Source organism: Mixophyes fleayi, chromosome 1, assembly GCF_038048845.1.
Source record: "Mixophyes fleayi isolate aMixFle1 chromosome 1, aMixFle1.hap1, whole genome shotgun sequence".
NCBI lineage: Eukaryota > Metazoa > Chordata > Amphibia > Anura > Limnodynastidae > Mixophyes > Mixophyes fleayi.
The window spans coordinates 326,312,745-326,335,213 of NC_134402.1; the positions used below are offsets into that span (position 1 = coordinate 326,312,745).

A 22,469-nucleotide genomic window follows, 5' to 3' on the forward strand; every position below is an offset into this window, starting at 1 on the left:
CTATGTACCGCAATTTACCAAGTTTTGTAAAAACTTTTACACTTGTAGTAATGTACGCCAGCTCAGGCTGGCGTACATTACCATTTCTGATGGTTTTCAGCACCGTAAAGCTCTGCTCCGAAGAGCAGAGCTTTACAGCGCATGTGCAGCCCTGTCGCATGACCCAGGTCCTTCAGGTCAGTGCTGTGTGGATGCCTGAGCACATGCCCGAGTTATCAATCAGCGCATGCGCACAGGATTTGACAGGAGGAACGAAGAAGCCACCCAGAATCGCATTACGAAGATGGAGTGGTAAGTTGTTTTTTGTTACAGTTACAGCAGTTTATCGGAACTGCTGTTCCTGTGTTGTTGTTTTTTTAATAAATTTGAGAAATACATCAATCCTTATCAATGCAATAAGGATTGAAAACTATTTTTCATTTTTTGCGAATATTGATAAAGGTGCCCCATAGTATTTGAAATGGTCAATGAAGCTGACTTAATATTACATGCCTTCATAGACATGTGCATATGTCTTCACAGAATTGCAATTGCATTTATCGGCAGTAGATGAATATGCTATTTGTTTTGTAAATGTTAATAGTACTAAAAAAAAAATGTTCAAAATAATAAATGCTGTCTTTTGTAATGCGAAATAATTGATATATTTGACTTGGCTGTTGAATGCCTTTGTTTAACAAATGTAAGCAAATGGCAACCACTAGGCCTACCTGTGTGTTACTGTCTCTATTTGCAGTGTAAGTAGCTTACAGTGTGGGCTCCAGATCCGGCACGCTGAGATGATCCAGTGCCAGACGTTAGCAGTGACTGGCTCTGCTATCACACACAGGAGAGGAAGTAACATACATCACGGCTCCTCTCGCTAATGGTAATACAGCTTTGCACAGAAGCAGGAGGCTGTCAGCACAGGAGAAAAGGAAGATTTTGCACATCAGAGGAAAACACACACATTACCCTAAAACAAAGGGGCATTTTGGAGACCCCGATTGCCTTGTGGACCTGCTGGATATTTCGCTACGACCGTCAAAACAGCTGTTACCCAGCACTGCAGAGGGAAACGGATATTGAGTTTACTGGGCTCAGTGCAAAGGATTTTCTTTACATTGTTGCTATATTTTTTATTTTAATGTATTTATGGTTCTCTCTCCCATCAGAATAACCTGCTCTGCTGCTGCTGCTGCTCTCCTGTATTCACCCTGCGTCCAACAATGATTTTATGTGAAGGTTGCTAGAAAAGGAGAAGCACATTGTAGTGACTGCCATTGCTGCAGAAACATCGCCTGGTTTCCTGTAAGCGGTGATGGTGGTTTTCTGCGTTTTATTGAGTTTATGATACAATACGTGGGTCACATATCTCTGTGCAGTGCAATATACTGGGTTTTAGGACAATCACTGCGCCCACTGCTAAATCGGAGTAACCCAGCGAGCCTGGATGTGTCTGTACCATGAGATCTGCAACATGTTGGGGAGAGGAATTGAGAGGCATCTTGTAGGCAAAACCGCCTGATTTCTCTTCAAGCGATACAGTAACATGCCCACTGCTACAGCAGCCTAGGGTGCAGCTGCCTATTCTGCACAGACTAAGTGGAATAACAGGGAAAACCAAGTTATTGCTAAAATAAATCAGTTAATCAAATACTGATATTTTTGGGTGCTTGAGATGACTCTCAAAGCTGAATTTCCTCTCCTGTGCAATACACACTGGGATTTCTCATTTTAAAAGGTTATAGTGGCTTTTATTCAAGTTATTTTGATTGCAGCTCCCAACTTTCTTCTGAGAACACAATTTCATTTTCCCCCCCCCAAGCACACGATCCAGACCCCATACAGGAAACATTTTAATTTTTCTTCTTTATATTGTGTGGGTGATATAGAGGAACTATTCTGACCTCGGCAGAGACCTCCCACACAACTGCTTTTATTTTTCTAATATTTGCAATTTAAAGTGAAACTAGAGATACTGATATCTGGGACTGATCTCTGGCAGGATTGCAGTATTATATTTTTAATTTAAAAAAAAGAAAGAAAAACTTAATTTATTCTTTAGTTTGTTACGGATGCTTTGTTTATTTTGAACTGTGCTGCTGTGTAAGGGGGGAAAAGGTGTCCTAACACTGTGAACCTATATTTCTTGGCTGGTTTGGCGGTTATTTACGTGAGCGGATCTGCAGATTAAGCCACTCAAGGATGGCGGACCTAGAAGCTGTGCTGGCGGATGTCAGCTATCTGATGGCAATGGAGAAAAGCAAATCCACCCCGGCAGCCAGAGCCAGTAAGAAGATTATACTACCTGAGCCCAGGTAAAATTACAGGGTGGGGAGGGAGATGCCACTTATAGTCACTGGAGGGTTAATGCAAGTTCTCTTGTCTTCTTAATTAAAAATTGTGAAGTACCTGCTATGAGGATACCGCCAATAATAAAGTCAGCAATTGTACTATAAAGAGTGTAATTTTGCATGTATGGCCCAGTGAAAAAGAAAATACTTCAAGAAAATATTTTTTTAATTTCTGAGTAAAATCCTGTATCTCAAGTCTCTCAGAGATGCAGAACTCTTACATGCAGGTTTCACAGCATGGTGCCTGTGCAGTGAAAACGGTTTCATTGAACCCTTTGTCTAATGTAAATGATTCTCAAACCCAGTCCCCAGGACCCCACACAGTGCAGGTTTTCCAGGTGACAAGAAAAATAATTATATCACCTATAGATCTGTTACAATGTGTCAGTCCGTAATGAATACACCTGTGCTCCAGCAAGGTGATTTGGAAAGCCTGCACTGTGAGGGGTCCTGAGGACTGGGTTTAGGGAACACTGGTCTAATGAGAATATTGTCCAGAACCTGAATTGAAGAAATAGTTCATGTTGTGTTCACGCTCTGCCCTCTGTTTTTCTGCTGCCAAGTAGTCTATGGATCTTTGAACCCTAATTTTCAATCTGGAATACACAGTACGTTGGCTACTATAAACCAATAGGTATTTACAAATCCTTCTCAGTTGCTGATTACTATACATGTGTATTGTACAACCTAACTGCTATTATTTCCTGATGCTGGAATTTTGTTTACTTTAAAAGTACTTCTCAGATATGCTTTTTTTGATTTTGTAAAGATTTCTTAAATTTAAGTTGATCTGTTCAAACACATTTAATGGTGGACGAATGCAGGGGTGACATTTTTGACATGCCCATAGATGGCAATCTGACCCATTTTACTCTGGTTAAACTTGTCTGCTATCTAACTTGGCACTGAACAACTTCCTTCCGAATTAACCTAGGCTAAATTAAATTATTGATATAAAAAGCTTAATTTCGATCAGTTAAATAATTGAGCCCAAGTTAAATCAAGAAACAAAAAGTCAGTGCTTGGCAGATGAAAATTGCCCAGATGTCTGGTTGACATCTCCTGGACTTGCTGTCATTGGTTCTATTCTTGTTAGGGCAATTTCTAGATTAAAGATATATCTTTTAAAAATGCCATACATTTTTACTTGTGCCACATTCAGAAGTGTGGAATATATTTTGTGAAAGCACTCGGGCATATATATTTTTTAAAATCCTATGCAAATAAATGGGGGTTTTGGAACGTAATGTATCTGAAGTATGAATCACTACAAAAATGTCAGTTTGGACATAACATTGGGATAAATATTTATAGTGTTCATATTTGTTGTGTTGGGAACTGTAATTGAAAGGAAATTGTGTTATTTGATGTCAAAGCTCTTACACTATCATTTTGAAAAAACCCACAATGGGCCTAATGCGGAGTTCGATGAATATTTGGCGTTATTTACGCTAAAATAAAACCAGCCATAAAGATAATGTATTTACAACCATATACGGAATTGTAGGAATCTCAAGATGCATTCAGCTGTGCACCTGTTGCATATACGCCACAACCAGGTGATAAGCACAAGAAAAATTTGTTCATGTTTTGTTTTGATAGTGAAAAAAACACATTCACTATTGGGTTAGCTATAACACAGCAGATATATTACTCCTCCTTGTGTTCAAATGACAGTAGGGAAAAAAATATTTTTCTAAATACACCCACAAAATCTTACAATAGATTTATGATCAAAGACGAAAGCACCTATCGGCTTCAGAGGTGAATTTGCAATCTGGCAATCAAAAGCTAGTGTGGACTACCGCCAGTATCATCAGCATGTATGTGCAAACAATATGGCTCCTGACAGGCATATATGGTACTCCGTGCTGGTATGCCTCAGCTGTATTTGCGCAAACACTCCTTTACTGTAGATACCCGAATAGCCAGCTTAGACCGCATCTTCCATCCCCAATTATGCCTCTAGTCGGAAGTAGGCGCATCTCTGCACACGCAGATATATATATTTTCAGAATTTGCGCTACACAAAATGGCAGATGTCCAACTCTGCGTCAGGCCAGATGTGTTTTGCTCTTTTGTAAAAAAATTTTTTTTTTTTAAATATCCTTTCAAGCACAGGAACTATTATTTTAAAACTTCATCTACACCTGTGCCAGTTTTTCAAAGCTGATTTTTGTTCGCCATATACTTTATATGTTTAATTTCAGAGATAAAGAAAAACCAGAGAAAGGGCTTTTTATTAAAAAAAAAAAAACGCAGCAGCAAATGCAGTCTTTGCTTTAAACGTGTACCTTTTTTTTTTTTTTTTAGCTGTACCTGTTGACTTACTGATATGGTACTTTATTATTTAAGAATCAGGCAGGAGACAATAGGGTACACTGTAGCATTTTTTTTTTGCTTTGTACTAGATTTTTTTCTAATTGACTTGGTCTGTGTAAGTTGTGGTTTTGTCAAGTATGACGGTCTTCTCTGGCCATTGATTACTGATGTGCATAACTGGCATTCCATGCCTGTGGGCATAGGAGCCAACTTTGTAAAATGATTGGTGGTGCTCTAGTTGGTTAGTTGCAGCTGCAGCACAAATATTGTTTGCTCAACCTCCCACATTATTATCTTTTATTTACAAGGTACCATAAATAGCAGAGTTAGGGAGCAGGGCAAGTAGGCTTGAATGAAGAGGTGAGGTTTTTAGTGAACATTTGAAGCCTTGAAGACTGGTGGATAGTCTAATTATAAAGTTTTGGGAGCAGCGCAGGAAAAATCCTGAAGGTGGAAAGGTAAGGTGGTGGTCATCATCGGCAGAGCGGTGGGAGGGAGTGCGTAGAAATGAGGCTGGAGACGTAGGGTGGAGAGGAGTGGTTGAGATCTTTTTTGGTGAGGAGTTTGAACTGGATGCTGATCGGTGCAGGGAGCCAATATATCGACTGGCAGAGTGGGGTGGTAGAGCGGCAAGAGAGGAAAATGAGGTGGGCAGCAGTGCTAAGGATGGATTGAAGGTAGAAGAGATGGGTGTAAGGGAAGCCAGAGAGAAGTGGATGAGGGTTTTAGTTGGGGTGAGAATGGGCCTGATTCTGGAGATATTAAGAAGGTGAAAGCTGCAGGATTAGTGAGAAGGACTGAATATGGGGAGGGGGGTGGAGAGGGGAAAGAGTCAATGTTGACACCCAGGCAGAACACTTGAGGGAGAGAAGACTTTGGAAGGGGAGTGGGGGAGGCAATAATTTCTATGTTCGACTTGTGGGATATTTGCCTTTATAGAGTGACTGTTGTATGTTTGTGATGAAGCCCAATAAATCATCTGCAAAGTACAACCCAATTTTACCAGAATGTTGCATTTTTTTTGTACTTTGTGTTTATTGTTCTGTACTGTTTTACCCTGTATAGTCTACTGTTCATACCATGTACGGCGCTGCGGAAACCTTGTGGCGCTTTACAAGTAAGCGATAATAATTTTAGGAGTTCCAACCAGAATTTGTTTGGAATCCCTTGAGCCTCATTTAAAATGCAACTGCGGTTGAAACTAGCCTGCAGGTGTAACACCAGCCTGCTCAGAACCCTTTCTGCATGTGCACCTCACCTAAAGCAGCCCATTATCCCTTATTCTGAATATGATCTTTGGTACTCTTACACCCAGGACTTTGGTGTTTACCACTCAGCGTATACTCCAGTGACAGGGAAGGAGGCATGGTCAGATATTACAGGGGCAGGCAGCATTTCAATGATGGTAGAAAATAACAAATTATATTAAGAAAGGTCTAATACTAAATCATAGTTGGGTATTAGAACTGATATCAGTACAAGCTCATGACAGGCAGAAAGGGGTAACAATCAAGGACAAAGCATAGGTCAAGGCTGGCAAAGTTTAAATGTCAAGTAATTAGGCAAGAAGGTCGTTACACAGAATATAGCAAGGATACAGCACTTGAACCTATAACAGACAAAGGATTCCTATTACACAGTTGGTAAGGACCAATAGAGTAGTCTAGGAACGAGGCTTTAGAAGCCAGATGTATCCTTATTATGTCATCATAAAGGGTGGTCAGATTCCCACTTATAGGCCGACTGCCTGACTGATTGTTTATACCGTTTAAATGGATGTGCTGGGCTTTTCGGAGCATTTGTGGTGCACTTTGATGCCTCATATATGCTCTTGAAAGACCCCTCTGTTCACTTCACTAGGATTTAACAAAACTAAATGTTTAAACCTATATAAGGATTATTTATATAATTTGTTTTAAAATAATGTCGGGTATAGGCATGGGAAATGAATACTATACATTTTTCTATGCTCCTGGAGACACGGGATGAGGTGGAAACGGAATTTATTTTAGATGTTTGTCAACAAACGTTACCTCAACCTCTACACTTTCCACATAAGTAATGTTTCAGTACTATATTATTATTTCCCATGTGCGCTTTTCAGTTTTCTCCAGGGCTTTGCCTAACAATTGGATTCTCTCAGGAGCAGGATCCTCGTTAGCTCTTAGTATTGGTATGTCTTTGTATCTGACATTCAGGTAAACCTGTTTTTATGCAACACTGTGGAAAAGGTTATCAAGGTATTAATAAATTATGATAGCAATAAACGTTTGCTGTGCAATAAGGTTGTTGTCCTAATCTCTTGCTGGCATTTTAACTACTCTGTTGAAGTAGTTTTTCTAGACCATTTTTTATATCAACAACATAGATTATGCAATAAGATGGCGATTCAAGATCCCTTGGTTTCATGTGAATATCAAAAAAATAATAGTCTGCCACTGATTTAAAACTCGTGCAGAATTTTACTTGAGTCCCAATATTCCTGATTGGTTCATTTAACACACCTCTTCCATTCTGGTAGGTAATTCTGTCAAGATAGTCAACCAAGTTCGTCAGTTTATAAAAGAATTGTAGGTTTACACCCAGAATTCCATCTTTGGAAACTTCCCATATAAAATATTACTCGGCGGCAGATCGCATGGTGAAAATGGTAAAAAGATCACTCTTACATGCTCCACTCACTTTAGTGATTACAAAAAGTGTTTCTTGTGAATTGAACTTGTGAATTTACATGTTTGCAGCTTTCTACTTTTATCTGCTAGAAATTGCTTATTTATTTAATTGCCAGTGCTGTTTAAATGTCCAAATACACTTTGCAGTTTTTAAGGAAAAATTAACTTAACCTGACACATCTTCTGGGAGAATTGTATTGCAGGTACCTTTTTAATGTTGGAATCAATTATATACAATATAATTATACTAACTTTAATACCTTTTGACTTCTTTATTTTAAGCCATAATTCTTAGAAGGTTTTGTCGGCTCTAAAACATGGAAAGTGGGTGGCATAACTGGTGATGTTGGCTTTATAATGGTGATGGAATGGTTTGGACAGTAGAGTCATTAAGAAGCCTGTTGCTGAAGTCAAGGTTAATCACAAGGGAGATCTTGTGTTTACTACAAGAGGTTGGGATAGGAATTTCCAGTGATCGATGTTATGATCTGCTGGGATATGTGCCGTTTTATGTATCTACTGTTCTTAGTAATTTTATATATAATGAATTGTGTGCAAATATACATTTTTATCAGGAAACTGATCGCATTATTACAAGGCTGTAGCATTATCATACAACATTTAATCTTGCATTAAAATAATAATGGAAATATGCAAATGTAAATGTTATGATTTCCCAGGCTATAATATTGAGTTTATAATCTTTTTTTGTTTGAAAAGTTCTTTACATACTTGAAATACACCCATTACCTGTGGTGGTAGCCATTTTTTGTTTTTTGACTTGATAGACTACTATCTCATAAATATTGATTCAGCCCTGAAAATGTCTGTGCTTACTCTATGATGGGTGCATTGTAAGTGATCAATCAATTTGTGTCTTACCAGCTACTACAGAAGCTTCTACTACAGGAGGACACATCTTGCTAATGTTTGCATACTGCAATGTTTACACATTTTAACCTCTGCACCCACCCAGGTAATTATACACCAGCCTTTCAGACGTCATGGACATTGGCCGTCAGCTTCTATGGTCAGCTTTGCAGCATGGGCTACAACTGCACCACAAAGTCAGTGTGTGTGGGCCCAAAACAAATGCCAGTCCTGATTAACATCTCATGGACCGGTGGAAAATACAGTTGGTTATGATGCTATTTGACATAAACCAGAGGTAGGGATATTGGCTATATGAAGAGCTGTCAGGTCCAATATTGTGTTGTGTTTAAAATTAGATGCCGGCCACTTTTGTTCTTGGGCAGTGTTTTCTCAAGTAACCCCCCCATGTCCAATTTGCAAGGATGACTGCTTGAGTAGATGTGACTTCCTTAGTGCCTCTACCATTCTCCTTCAACCTATGTTTTAAGCACGGTCCTTTTTAAAACCTGGACTTTTACGGGGTGGGCTTGAAAGAGACCGTTCTAAGCAACACCACATCTGGATACTATAATATGAACTAACCACTAGTTACTGCTTTTGTTGATTTTTTTTTTTTTAAATCTGCATATTTGAATTGTTTATAATTTCTAAATAAAATGGTCCTACAGTAATGCGCTCCCCCAACAATATATGCCTATTTTAAGGTGAATGCACACTGCTGGTGGTGCTTTGTGATTGGTGAGAATAATCTCTACGCTGTCTCATGTCTGCACCTTCTTTGTCAACACCATATGTATTTGTTCTGCTTTGATGCATGGATTGTTTTTTTGTATGGTTTGTTATATTTACAATGCGGGCTGCAGAGTTTTGTGGCGCCTTACAAATAAATGAGGATGATCTCTATATTTCTGTAGGTACTCTATGGTAACTGACGGCCTCTTCTGAAACCAGCTACATCTGTCGCACTGTTTTCAGGCAGACAGGAAGTGATGTACTGTAACACGCTGCCTTTTTTCTTTTGAAAGCAGCATATACATTGCAATAAATTCTGTGTATTGAGGTAGTACATTTTAGAATACTTTTCTGGAATTGGAATAAGGGGTCTATTTATGACCCCTCACATTTTTTTTGTTTAATTCATTCCTTATCATTGCGATAAGAAATGATGATTAGGTATCTATTTCAATTCTTTAGCCTGGACAGTGGCTCCAATAGGAGCCGGTCCTGGCGACTAGTTTAGAGTAATATGATCGCAATCTAGTAAAGTGACTCTAATGGCCTTTGCAGATTTGCGTTGGGGAGGAGCACGAAGCCTCTTGGGGAGGGATTTTAAGATTCCTCTCCTGCGATGATTTCCCCATAGGATAGACCATCTGACACCATCTTCAGATGGCGTTGGCTGCCGGGGTCAATCTCTGTATTTCGGCGATTGACAAATAGGTTATTTCCGCAGTCCTCCTAGACACTTATGGGGATTGCATTTGCGACTGAGGATGCTGGAACCACAGCAAATATTTGGAGATATCTGCTGCGATCCTCCAATTATAAATAGCCTTGTTACTTTAAAACGCTGCAATCCCCCCAAAACTGCAGTTTTTGGGGTTTTACTGTGATATGAGCCTCTTCAAAGGTTCATGAATAAGCCCATAAGTGTGGTAAAGTAGGCATGGGAAAATTATGTACTTTTTTTAAAAAAAATATTTTGCCTGTTTTTCAGAGGCTACAAGGAGGCACGTATGAGGTGGAATATTAAGCAAGGGATATTTTAATTTATTTTATTAGGTCCGTCATACCAGATTCTGATTTCCCATATTGAATGGTGTTTATTTTATGTTTGTTTATTATTATTTTTTGTGTATGGCAAAATTATTTTTATTTATTTTTTATTTTGTGGTTATATGGATTAAATATTGAATATTTAATATTTTTGCAATCGTTGTGGATTTGGTATCCATATAATTTCTCCACCTAGATATCCCTTGCTTAATATTCCACCTCATACGTGCCTCTTTTCTGCGCTGTTACTATCTATTCTTTGTGGTTACTATTTTTTAGGAGAGTGACACTATCCCAGTACAGCAGCGTATAGAGCCATTGTATAGAGGGGGTAGTTATTTATCAGCGCCAGGTATTATATATATTTTCCTGTTTTTCAGAGGCTATAGTTTTTTCCTGGACATAAAATAGAAATCTAGCTCTGTATATTGCCAAAATTGACCCCTATATGTTGTAATTTTTATTTTATTTTTTTAATATATAAATGTTTCCTGTAATACTGAAATAGCATAAAACCATAGATCTGGACTTATAGGTCTAAACCACTGCCAGGCTTGAAGGTTTAGGCATATTTGGATATTAGATCTGGAAAGATTATTGGATGCAAGAAATAAAATGGCGTCATTCATTGTTACACCATGTGCTCAGTTATACTAAATGCAGCACTATCCTCTACATGTTTGTTTTTAGGAAGGCGGTGTATTCACTGTCCAGTTAACTAAACACAGGAAAACTGCATGTATGAACTGACCACACAAAATAAGAACAATTGCTCTGGCAAGAAATGCCATTCAAATGCTGGTGCTAGCAGTGTTGATAGAAAAAAGATTGTCTAATAGTTAAAGTGAGGTCTGTTATGTAACTCGGTGTGAAACCTGTATAATAAAAAAAAAATAAAAAACATGCAAATAAGCAACTAGCATGTGCACAAATGTCTTTTTACATTAGATAAAAAAACCAATATTTTAATTGTAAATATTCATAATGGTAAAAATATATTAACAGACTCGTTTTGTATTTTTCTCAGTGGCAACAGTTAGCCTTTAGAAATAACACAGATATATTTGACTTGGCCGTTTAGTGCTTTTGTTTAACAAATGTAAGCAAATGGCAACCACTAGGCCTACCTGTGTGTTACTGTCTCTATTTGCAGTGTAAGTAGCTTACAGTGTGGGCTCCGGATCCGGCACGCTGAGATGATCCAGTGCCAGACGTTAGCAGTGACTGGCTCTGCTATCACACACAGGAGAGGAAGTAACATACATCACGGCTCCTCTCGCTAATGGTAATACAGCTTTGCACAGAAGCAGGAGGCTGTCAGCACAGGAGAAAAGGAAGATTTTGCACATCAGAGGAAAACACACACATTACCCTAAAACAAAGGGGCATTTTGGAGACCCCGATTGCCTTGTGGACCTGCTGGATATTTCGCTACGACCGTCAAAACAGCTGTTACCCAGCACTGCAGAGGGAAACGGATATTGAGTTTACTGGGCTCAGTGCAAAGGATTTTCTTTACATTGTTGCTGTATTTTTTATTTTAATGTATTTATGGTTCTCTCTCCCATCAGAATAACCTGCTCTGCTGCTGCTGCTCTCCTGTATTCACCCTGCGTCCAACAATGATTTTATGTGAAGGTTGCTAGAAAAGGAGAAGCACATTGTAGTGACTGCCATTGCTGCAGAAACATCGCCTGGTTTCCTGCAGTCACATTTTATTTCCCTTTTCATATAATATATGTATGTATACACTTATCTACTTACTGGAAGCGAGATCAGTGAATTATTTAGGACAATCACTGCTAAATCGGAGTAACCCAGCGAGCCTGGATGTGTCTGTACCATGAGATCTGCAACATGTTGGGGAGAGGAATTGAGAGGCATCTTGTAGGCAAAACCGCCTGATTTCTCTTCAAGCGATACAGTAACATGCCCACTGCTACAGCAGCCTAGGGTGCAGCTGCCTATTCTGCACAGACTGGGATGGAATAATAGGCAATAACAATCTATTTAAAAAAAAAAAAAAAAAATACTGAAATTTTTGGGTGCCTATGATGACTCTCAATGATGGTTTTCTATTCTTGAAAAGCCTCCATTGCAGGAACAAATCTTGCACATATTATTGAGACTGAAATGGAAAATATAAGGTGGTCAAAATTCACAATGAATCAGTTAATTGAAAAATGATGAGTTTTGGTTGCTGCTGGTGACTGTCCAGGCCGGAGTTTTCTCCCATTCAGTAACACTCACTGGGAATTATCAGATTTGTCCTGATTATTAGTGCATTTTTATGTCAAACGTTTTTTTTCTCTCCAGCAAATCAAAGGCACAGTTTAGCAAAGCATTTTATTTCATGTGCATTGTGTATGTATAATGCACTTTGCCTGGAATCACAATAAAATGTACTGCACATAATAGTTCACTAAATCTGCGTTCTACATTGTGAACCAGTTAACCTGAAAACTGTGACTTCCCCAGGCAGAGTTGCAGTGTGTTATATATGTATATATAATTGGAAGATTTGTTCTTTTTCATATTTATTTTTAGTGCAGGGTTCTTTTTTTTTTTTTTTTTTTAAATCCTGCGCTGCTGTTTGCAAGCAGTGGTGCTATTTCCTCTTTTGTTGTGAGACCTTTCTCCCAGCTGGTTTTGTTGATTGTGTGAACTACGCAAACATGGCGGACCTAGAAGCCGTGCTGGCGGACGTCAGCTATCTTATGGCAATGGAGAAGAGCAAATCCACCCCGGCAGCCAGGGCTAGTAAAAAGATCATACTACCTGAGCCAAGGTAAAATGGGAAGATGGGGATAGAGATGCCTGTTCTAGTTGTTGTAAACAGTGATGTGTCCTAGTATTGCCATTCACCAGTCTGCCTACAGTACAGCTACTCACCAGTTTAATTTATAATTATGGGTAGCTGTGGTCTATGTATACATATGGATATATGTGTGTCTATATATTGCCGTAATATTTGAACATTGTGTAAAATATTTGCTACTTGTTGAAATTACATTTTTATTGATGGAATACAAAATGTATGTTTAACTTTAAGGTGATCATAAAGAACACAGGTACATTTACACAGGTAATTTTATTAGAATTATTAGTAGATTTTGAATCGGAGCTAATATTGGCACCTCTAACTAGAACAAAAAATTACTGCCCTTCTGTTTGCTAATAGACTACTTAATGAAACTGGGCCTAAATATCACAGGCCCACCAATAAGAAGAAAATATGCATATGTGACGTTATTATTTGGATTGTGACTGTAGGGTATGATCCATTAGTTGTGAGACTTGTATTACTTTAGGTTGCTTCCAGAAGAAGGATTTTGTTTTCTCCAGATGTATTAGAAGTGATTTGACACTTCAGAAACCCTCTGAAATGTGTCTCCATTCAATTAAATGGAATTCTACAAGAAAATGCTTGAGCCTGTTAAGAAAACACCAGTTATGAGGGTGGAAATTGAGATCCGATTCATTTTCCATGCTCCTGGATGTAAGAAAAATAATAGAAGAAAATGTTACGGCCTTCTGGACGTAATGGCCGTATACCTGTTTTTTTGCTATTTGTAGTTGCGGATGTCATTCTTGTAATTGTCCATTCGCCATAAATTTTGATTGGTATAATAGTAAATGTTTGGTAATGAGTATACATTTTGCAATTGTAATCACAATTGGAAGTTTTACTGCTTTTTAGGTTTGCTAATACATATAAAATGTATAATTTAAGATGCTGCCTTAGGCAGATTACCCACAGGTGTTGCAATAAATGGAAGTCGCATTACATGTCAAACACAATCCTGCTTGACATACAGTCCTTAACAAGCATTTGTAGTTGTGGGTGGGTAGGAGAAATCAATGGATTGACACTATTGATTCCAATGCTTAGACTTCTGGTGAATGCAAGTAAACGTAGCAGGTAGTATTGGAAAAATGGCGCAGGCTCCTGACCACAACTAGAAATACTTAGTAGTTATGGGGTCATTGGAACGACTTGGTTCCGTTCCCATACCACTTTACATGTTAGTGTTTAAAAAAAAAAAAAAAAGACTGGTAAAGGTATGTATTTTGATGTAAGTGGGAAACGACCTAATGCAAACTTCTATTTTGATGCAGTAAATTTGATGCCTTTATGTTCCAAGTAGCCTCATTACTTGTTGGTGAGAGGCAGCTAAATAGCTCCTGAAATTGCTGATTTTGTGTATTCTTATTGTACCACTTGTGATCGTGGTGTCAATTTTAAAAGGGCACATACAACCTAATTTGACCAGAAAGAATACTATGCCATTTTGTTCCTATGCTTGTGAAGGTTTACCATGCTTTTCTCACCATAGTAAAGATGGCTTAGTTGTGGGCATTTCACTGTTTAAAGAAATGTATGAGATGTTATAGATGTTAATAATGTGATATTGGCATATTTTGTGTATTTTCTTAGTGTTGTCACTTTGCACTTGTCTTTTCACTTCTTGCTTGAAATTTGTTACTAATCACACTCTGAGATCCATAAGAAGAGCAACTTTGTGATCATGTAGTAATAGACAGAGATGACATGCATAGACTTAGATTTATTTCAGCAGGGTCATATCTATAGTTAGTGTTGCCCTAGGCTAGACAGAATAAATGCAGTGCACATTCATTAATTGTCTACTATCTGCTTATATTGTGCTGATAAAATGACACATGCTACATGCAGTTGAACAGAAATATGTGCAACGAAAACAGTCAACCAAGAAAAAAGTGTGAACTAATACAAAGTAACTTTTACGCCCCTAGGCCTATATAGTAAACAGAAACATGAATATACAACTCTTATTGCAATTTTAGAAATGATCATGCTCATTGATGTTCAGTGTATAAGTGCTTACTTTTTAAATTTAAGGTATATAAGCAAAGAAATGCACCACATATTGCAAACCAGATATTGCAGGGATTTACCGTACTGGCAGCCGCTATGTTGCACAGAGACTACACACCTAAATACTGACAGCCACACCAGCCCCATAACTGCAGCTTACCATGCAATCTGCCCACGCATGCTCTTTTGTTTTCTTTGGTCATTGAGCACTAAGTGAGTGCTCATTGATCCTGAATGCCCCCTGAAGCAGCATGAGGTCACTGGTTTTGCCACTGTAAAGTTCATACAGGTCTATGAGTGGTTCACAGTGACAATTGTCAGTACAACCACTGGGTCATGGTCTACTAGTCACAGCCAGATGACTGTCCAATTGATCTAGGTCAGGATGTTTCATTTTGATCTTCCCTGTGTGTTTATCCTTTTACTTGTGGCTTTATTGGAGGCAGGTCTTGGATGTTTATATACTGTAGCCTACTCTTTCTTGCTCTTTTTCGAGTTAATGAGGTTTTATCTCAACCATTGTGTTACTAAAATGCTTGAGATTTCAGGAATTTAAATTGGCAATAAAACCTGACTACAGAATTTGACACCTTTTTGGTGATTGCGGGGGAGGGGATCTAAATGTGTGTGTTATTCCTGTAGAACTGTGAGGTGATGCATGTGAAGGGACCCATTTTAGTGAGACTCTGCCCACTATCACTGTAGTCATAAAACATTATCATAGTTTCCTATATTTATGGCAGTTAGTACCTCAGTCTTGTGTGGTTATAAGCACACTTGCACTTTACCATAGATAATGCTTGCATTTGCATTAGCTTATTGTGATGGTTGTTGACAAGGAAATGCTGTTATTGAAGACTGAAGTCGATAGAAATGTAGAAAGACAAAATTAATTTAAATGGAGGTATATTCATGGGATTAATAAAAACCTCTACATGATAGACTAGTAAAACACTGAGCTATGACTAATATTATGGTGATACGACTAACTTCTACAGTCTTAGTGACGGAACATATTTAATTGTCAAGGGGGTATAGTTACTAAATTGCGGGTTTGAAAAAGTGGATATGATGCCTATAGCAACCAATCAGATTCTAGCTGTCATTTTGTAGAATGTATTAAATAAATAACTAAAAATCTGATTGGTTGCTGTAGGCAACATCTCCACTTTTTCAAACCCGTAGTTTATTAAATATACCCCAAGAAGTCTTGTCTTTTTTTTATATCATCATCATCATCACCATTTATTTATATAGTGCCACTGATTCCGCAGCAGTGTACAGAGAACTCAATCACATCAGTCCCGGCCCCATTGGAGCTTACAGTCTGAATTCCCTAACATACACACACAAACAGACAGACAGAGAGGGAGAGACTAGGGTCGATTTTGATAGCAGCCAATTAACCTACCAGTATGTTTTTGGAGTGTGGGAGGAAACCGGAGCACCTAGAGGAAACCCACACAAACACAGGGAGAACATACAAACTCCACACAGATAAGACCATGGTCGGGAATTGAACTCATGACCCCAGCGGTGTGAGGCAGAAGTGCTAACCACTTAGCCACCGTGCTGCCCCTACTATTTTAGCATTTTTATGGAAACTGTATAGTTGCTATATACCACTTTATGCACTTAATTTTTGTGTGTTACGGAAGCAGTGGTTATTAGGTGGATTACAGCACACCTGGTTTGTGTGTTGGAAACACATCAGCAAAGGTGATGAACTCCCTGAGTATTCCACATTCTGCAAGTAGTTTTATCACAGAAGACACAATATTTTTTTCTTCTCATTTGAGACCACACAGGTGCAATTGGTGTCTTGGTAACATTTGCCATTTGCACCGTTTGTGTGATGACAGCACGGTGGCTTAGTGGTTAGCACTTGTGCCTTACAGCACTGAGGTCATGAGTTCGATTCCCGACCATGGCCTTATCTGTGTGGAGTTTGTATGTTCTCCCCGTATTTGTGCGGGTTTCCTCCGGGTGCTCCGGTTTCCTCCCACAGTCCAAAAACATACTGGTAGGTTAATTGGCTGCTATCAGAATTGACTCTAGTGTGTGTGTGTGTGTGTGTGTGTGTGTGTGTGTGTGTGTGTGTTAGGGAATTTAGATTGTAAGCTCTATTGGGCCAGGGAGTAATGTGAGTGCGTTCTCTGTACAGTGCTCTGGAATTAGTGGTGCTATATAAATGATGATGATGACATTCACTGTAGTTTGCCTATAATTTCCTTCTGGGAGAGAGTCTTTTCAAACAACCAGTCTTATGTTATTAGAACTAAGCTGACTGACTGGTGGCCCACTTGGACAGATTCAGGCCTTGAATCTTTAGTTCTAGCCTTATAATACATCTCCATCCCCTCTGTTGCACTTAGAAATCCCAGCAGGTATCTACAGTATAGTGCATATATGAAAAAAAATAAAAAATGACCATACTGAATTGCAGTGTGCCATACGGTTACTAAAATGCATTGTACTAATGTACAGTAAAATGTTAATTTAAGGATTACTCCTGTTACTTAAACTCTCCCCCTCTCTCAATATTTCAAGATCTAAAACATGTTTGACTGGTGTTGGGGACGAGTAACTTGCTATTAGATTTGCAGCAAGAAAACTGTTTTCTAGTATTGGTTGACCAGATGGTACATCCGTGATTGTTGCCGACTTGGAAACCTTTAATTTATTCAGCTAGTCATGGTTGATCGCCTTGTCCTTTATTGTCTGTGTGTTGAACAGCCAGCCAAAAATCAAGCCCCAAACTTGCTGCAATAAGCGGACAACATATACATTTTGTAGTGCAAATGTTTTACTATAAATATGAAGTCTGGTTAAGTCCACACAGGAAAGGATTATCACAAGTATGGTATAAATTCAATTTTTTTTGTGCTAGGAAAGAATAAGGTAGTATATGTGTTCTGTGAATATTTCCATACTACTTGCCACAAAGGAAACCTATGAATATATTCTATTATAAACTAATCAACTTGTTAAGTGTCAAGACAGGCAGTGGTGCAGGTGGTACTGTACCGGGTAACACCACACCAGTTATTCAACAAAATGTAGCTTGAAAGCACAAACAAAATAACAGGGGTGTTAGATTGTCAGCTTTCATATTATATTTATAATTTTATGTATGTGCCCTGGCGTTTTTTACTAAATATTTAGGGAATTTTACCAGAAACTTTGAGTTTTTGACCAGGGGCCCAGATGACCCTAACCCATAGCAGTATCTTGTCTAGTGCTCTGTGGAGTGTTAAGCCAGAGCTGTTTCTTGCTCTGACCAATCTGTGGGGTGTAATTTTAAATGGCATATTCAGTTAAGCATGAAGTGCCTCAGGAACTTACCCAAAGGCACTCTGTTACCGCAACATTGGATTTCCATTTGCATCTCATAGGGTTGCAAAGAAAAATCCACAATGTAGCGGAACCGTATGAACAAAGAAAAAATGTGCATCCGCGATGTTCGCCCTTCATTGCATATGTCCTTAAGTGGTAGAACCAAAGACTATTTTATAGTAAGAGGAGCCCAGGGCAAATATAAAGCATGGAACCCACATGTCAAATGCTGAAAATTACATAAAGAAGTAGTACTGTGCAGTGTCCATATATTTAGCATGAACATGACAGAAATGGTAATGTGCAGAGTCCATGCATACAGCATAACAAAATAATTCAGAATTACATAGAAAACAGAAATTAGGCATTAGTGTTGGAATCTGATTTGGAAACTAGAATGAGAACAGTAAAATGTACATAAATATAGGAAAATGTTAAATAAAGAACAAGGCATAAAGTAGTCTATACATTAATGTAAACACAGCTTTGTATAAATCTGATCATCTATTCAAATTAAAACTACTGTACAAAACTATTTCCTTTCGCATGCAATTAAAAGCTATTAAAATTAGTGTTCTAGTTAGTGCTGCACATAAGGAGACTGTAGATGAGAACAGGTCATTTACTTTCTGTATTTTTTTTATGTCAGACAAGCACTAGAGCACTAGATCAAAAACTGGAAAAAAAATAATACATTATAGACAAGTGATGGTGGCCATTTTGTTGAGGCCAATGTAAAACATAGCCAGATGCTCATGGAAATGTTTCCTAGGCTGCAGAGAATGTGCTATAGTTCAGTTAATGTACATTCTAACTTGGAGGTTCCATGATTGAAAAACAGAGGGGTTGGGTCTCTCGTTAACTGGAAGCCCCTCTTAAGTGCGCCCTTGTCGTTACATTTCTAAAGAACCGAATAAAGATAGTTATTCTGAAACCAATTTCTTGCTTATAACAGCACACATCTTTTTATTGCCACAATAACACATTAATTCTTATTAACTGGGGATAAGGTGCAACAGCACAAGCCATAACCTCTGTAAGACTACAGTAGTCCTGAGATAAGAGTATACTCTTATTGCTATAGAGATCACTTATATCTCAAGTTATATTCCTGTATTGTGATCAGTATGTATTATACTGTACACCGCTACAGAGCATTTTGTTGTCTTATGAAAAATATGTATTAATATGCAGTGGTAGTTCAATGAAATTTGGGCATGTTTGTTTCTAAGAAGTCAAGTGTATTGTAAAGCAAGGTAAAGAGATTTGCCAAAGGTCAGACATCTGGCACTGTATTTCAAAACCATTTAAAGGCTAGCAGGCATAGCCTTTTCTTATTGTTTGTTCATATCTCACTGTCATGTGACTTAAGTTTTGGGGAATATATTTATGCTGTCAGATAGCTTTATACTTTTTAAGTAATACAGTGCGTATTGAACATACTGTTGACTTCTTCTCGTGCCTTTTGATAGTGAATATTAACAAATATGTATGCAGTGGCTATTAAGAGTATTCACCCTTGACATTTTTAAACTTTATTTTCATGGAATTAGAATTTGATTTCTTCATAAATTCTTGCCAACACCTCTTTAAATCATAAAATCTAACCCTCTTTCATATGAGGGTTTCCCACATGCTTTCTGGCACTCTTTTTATGTGTGTTTTTTTTTTTTTTTTATGCGAGTAATCCAGCCCCGTCCCTTTAACTAGTTCATGTTGATTCTCTTATCTTTGCAGTGGATCCACCTAGTCCTAGTGTACACTTTTAACATTACTTAGGGGCAGATTCCAGAAACACATTGTGCCACCCTTATCCAAATTGAATCAGCCCATAGTGGCAGGGGTGTGTTTTTCTCCCCTTTCCAAGCATTGACTGGCAAAGGCAGGGCTCAGCCCCTCTCTACCCTTCACTGCTATATCTGGGCTGGAAGATGTAATCTTTACATCTCCTGTCTAAATGATTAGACAGGAGATGTAAAGGACTTGAGTACCTGAGGTTGTGTGTCCAATCCAAGACTGCTATGGTTCTGGGAGGACAGGGCCTAGGTCTCTGAGCAGCAGTCCCACAACTGCCACTGGGGCCCACTGCTCCTATGTGGGGAACTGGATTGAAGCAGCCCAAATACAGGTACTGGAGCTTATGTGGATGCTCACGGCCCTGCCCATCACTGTTGGGACCAACCGGATTGAGAATGGACCACAAGTGATGAGGGAGCCTCTGAGACCTGGAGCAGCTGCACAATACTACCAGAGGCTTCCTGATGCCCAATCAATAACAAGAGAAAGCTTTTATTATTTTTTTGCTTGTCCCCCCCCCCCCCCCCTTCTTTTTAATTATTAACAAAATATATATGCACATTTATTACAGGTGCACTGTGTCTATCACTCAGGAGGCATAGTCCCTGTAGCCTGTGCAGGAACGGGCACCAGCACAATCACGTGTGCACCTTTTTCAAAGACTGCCTAAGCATTTACAGATACATTCACAGTTGTGCCATGTTCTCTCAATTACTATGTGACAGTCTTGATAGTGTATATATTAAATATCTTCGAAATCATCTTATAGTCTTCTCCATGTATTGGTACTTTTTGATAACCTTTTCTTCAATCTGCATTAAATTGTGGGTTTGGTCATCATGATGAAGCTCTTGTTTGGTAATGCTAAACAATTATATGAACCCTTGAAAACTGATAGCAAATGGAGTGAATATTTATGTAATTACTGTCAGATTTATATTTGTAATGAAGAAAAAGCTTTTAATGTTGTTTTACATTGCATAATTTTGATGTTAAGTGGTAAGAATTCCTGAAAGAAAAACCGTTTTTATTCTGTGATGTAAGACAATAAGATAAGAAACATGCCAAAGATGGGGAATATTTCTATAGCCTCTGTATAATATATGACCCGATGATCCCTATCTAAGTACGAAGTTCACACACAAAATAAAAAATCATGGTGTTTTCATTTTTAAATGAACTTTTTAAAATTAAATGTTTGACTGTTCTTTCCCATAAGTTAGCAATAAAATCTGTGTTTTATATTTGCATTTCATTTTTTCTCCTAGTATGTTTCTCCCTTTTCATTTTGTTAACTTGAATGCTTTTAGAGCTTGCAAGTGTCTCTCTTGGGTTTCATCTTTGAAAAGCTTTCCCTATGATTTAGTAAGGACACTGGAGAAGAAATAAAATTGAACCAACATTTATCTGTCTAGTTAAAATAAACGGTGTCCATCAGTTTCATGTTTTTTATACAACACATTTAAATAGATTATCACACATTAGTTCGCTGGGCTGTTAATATGTTAAGTGAAGAAGGGCTGTTTCGATAACTAAATGGGGGCAAAAACTCCTGGAAATGACATTTAATATATATTTATTTGTAGTGTATATTGAATCGGCTACTAGACCAATATGTAATTGTTAAAGGTCGGTGCCAAAATATTTGTGTGAACTTAGAGTAACTATTGATGACCTAAGAACATATGACTGAAGTATGAAGGCAAGTGATATAGGGAATTCCATGTGTGTTTCTGAATGGCTGAATTTCTGAGGACGCACTGTCACGTATCGTGTCCTTGCCTCGCGCTCATTGTTAGCGTCTCTGCTGTTGTATATTCTTCAACACTATGGTTACAAATGGCTGCCGAGGCTCCTCTGGCAGTCTCCAGGTGAATTTTATTGATTAATGATAAAATAGTAATCATAGAGGTAGCCTACTGTGCTGCTAATGCACCGTTCATCTTTCACGGGTACTGGTGCCCAGGCAGTTAATATTGTTCTGTAAATTAATTTCTTTCTTTAGCTTATTAAATAAAAGGTCTATCGCAAGGGAATGGAATCCTCTTTAGACTTTGGCTATGGTGCCTGCACCTGGAGACTGGAGTTTAATTGCTGCTGAGATCTACCTGTGGGGAAATTAGAGGACACGCATTACAATTAATCTTCAATTAGAATAGATTTTGGTGTATGCTTTGCTAGTTAAAATGTGTTTACCAGTTTATTTTTTAGGATTAGTATTTGTCTGTTTAAAGGGTATGAAACTCCCATTTTCTGTGCTTGGGGCATGTTACCATATACCTCTGTAGTGCCGTCCAGGTGAATATTCCATGAAGATTACACTTCTGTGTCTTAATGGCTCCACTGTAGTAAGAATTAAGTATCAATCGCCCACATAACTTAAGCAACCTTATGCTCTATTATTTACCTTGCTGTATACACTGCTTGTTTCTGCTTTTTCTCCCTGTTTGTCAGGGATATCCAGAGTGTAAACTAGATTACAATTTAGGTATGGCCCCC

At 38.3% G+C, this 22,469-nt stretch overlaps 1 protein-coding gene across 2 annotated transcripts in view; it reads left to right on the plus strand.

Moving 5' to 3' along the window:
- Positions 1–779: 779 nt before the first annotated feature.
- Positions 780–22,469, plus strand: part of GRK3 (G protein-coupled receptor kinase 3) — a 222,219-nt gene continuing 200,529 nt past the window's right edge. Inside the window, exon 1 of one of the 2 annotated variants that reach the window (XM_075214446.1) lies at positions 780–2,300. In XM_075214446.1, the coding sequence (XP_075070547.1) occupies positions 2,188–2,300 (113 nt within the window). In that variant the 5' untranslated portion in view covers positions 780–2,187. Of the gene's footprint in view, positions 2,301–11,193; positions 12,768–22,469 lie in introns of those variants that run through there. The other variant, XM_075214445.1, reaches the window with a different exon arrangement.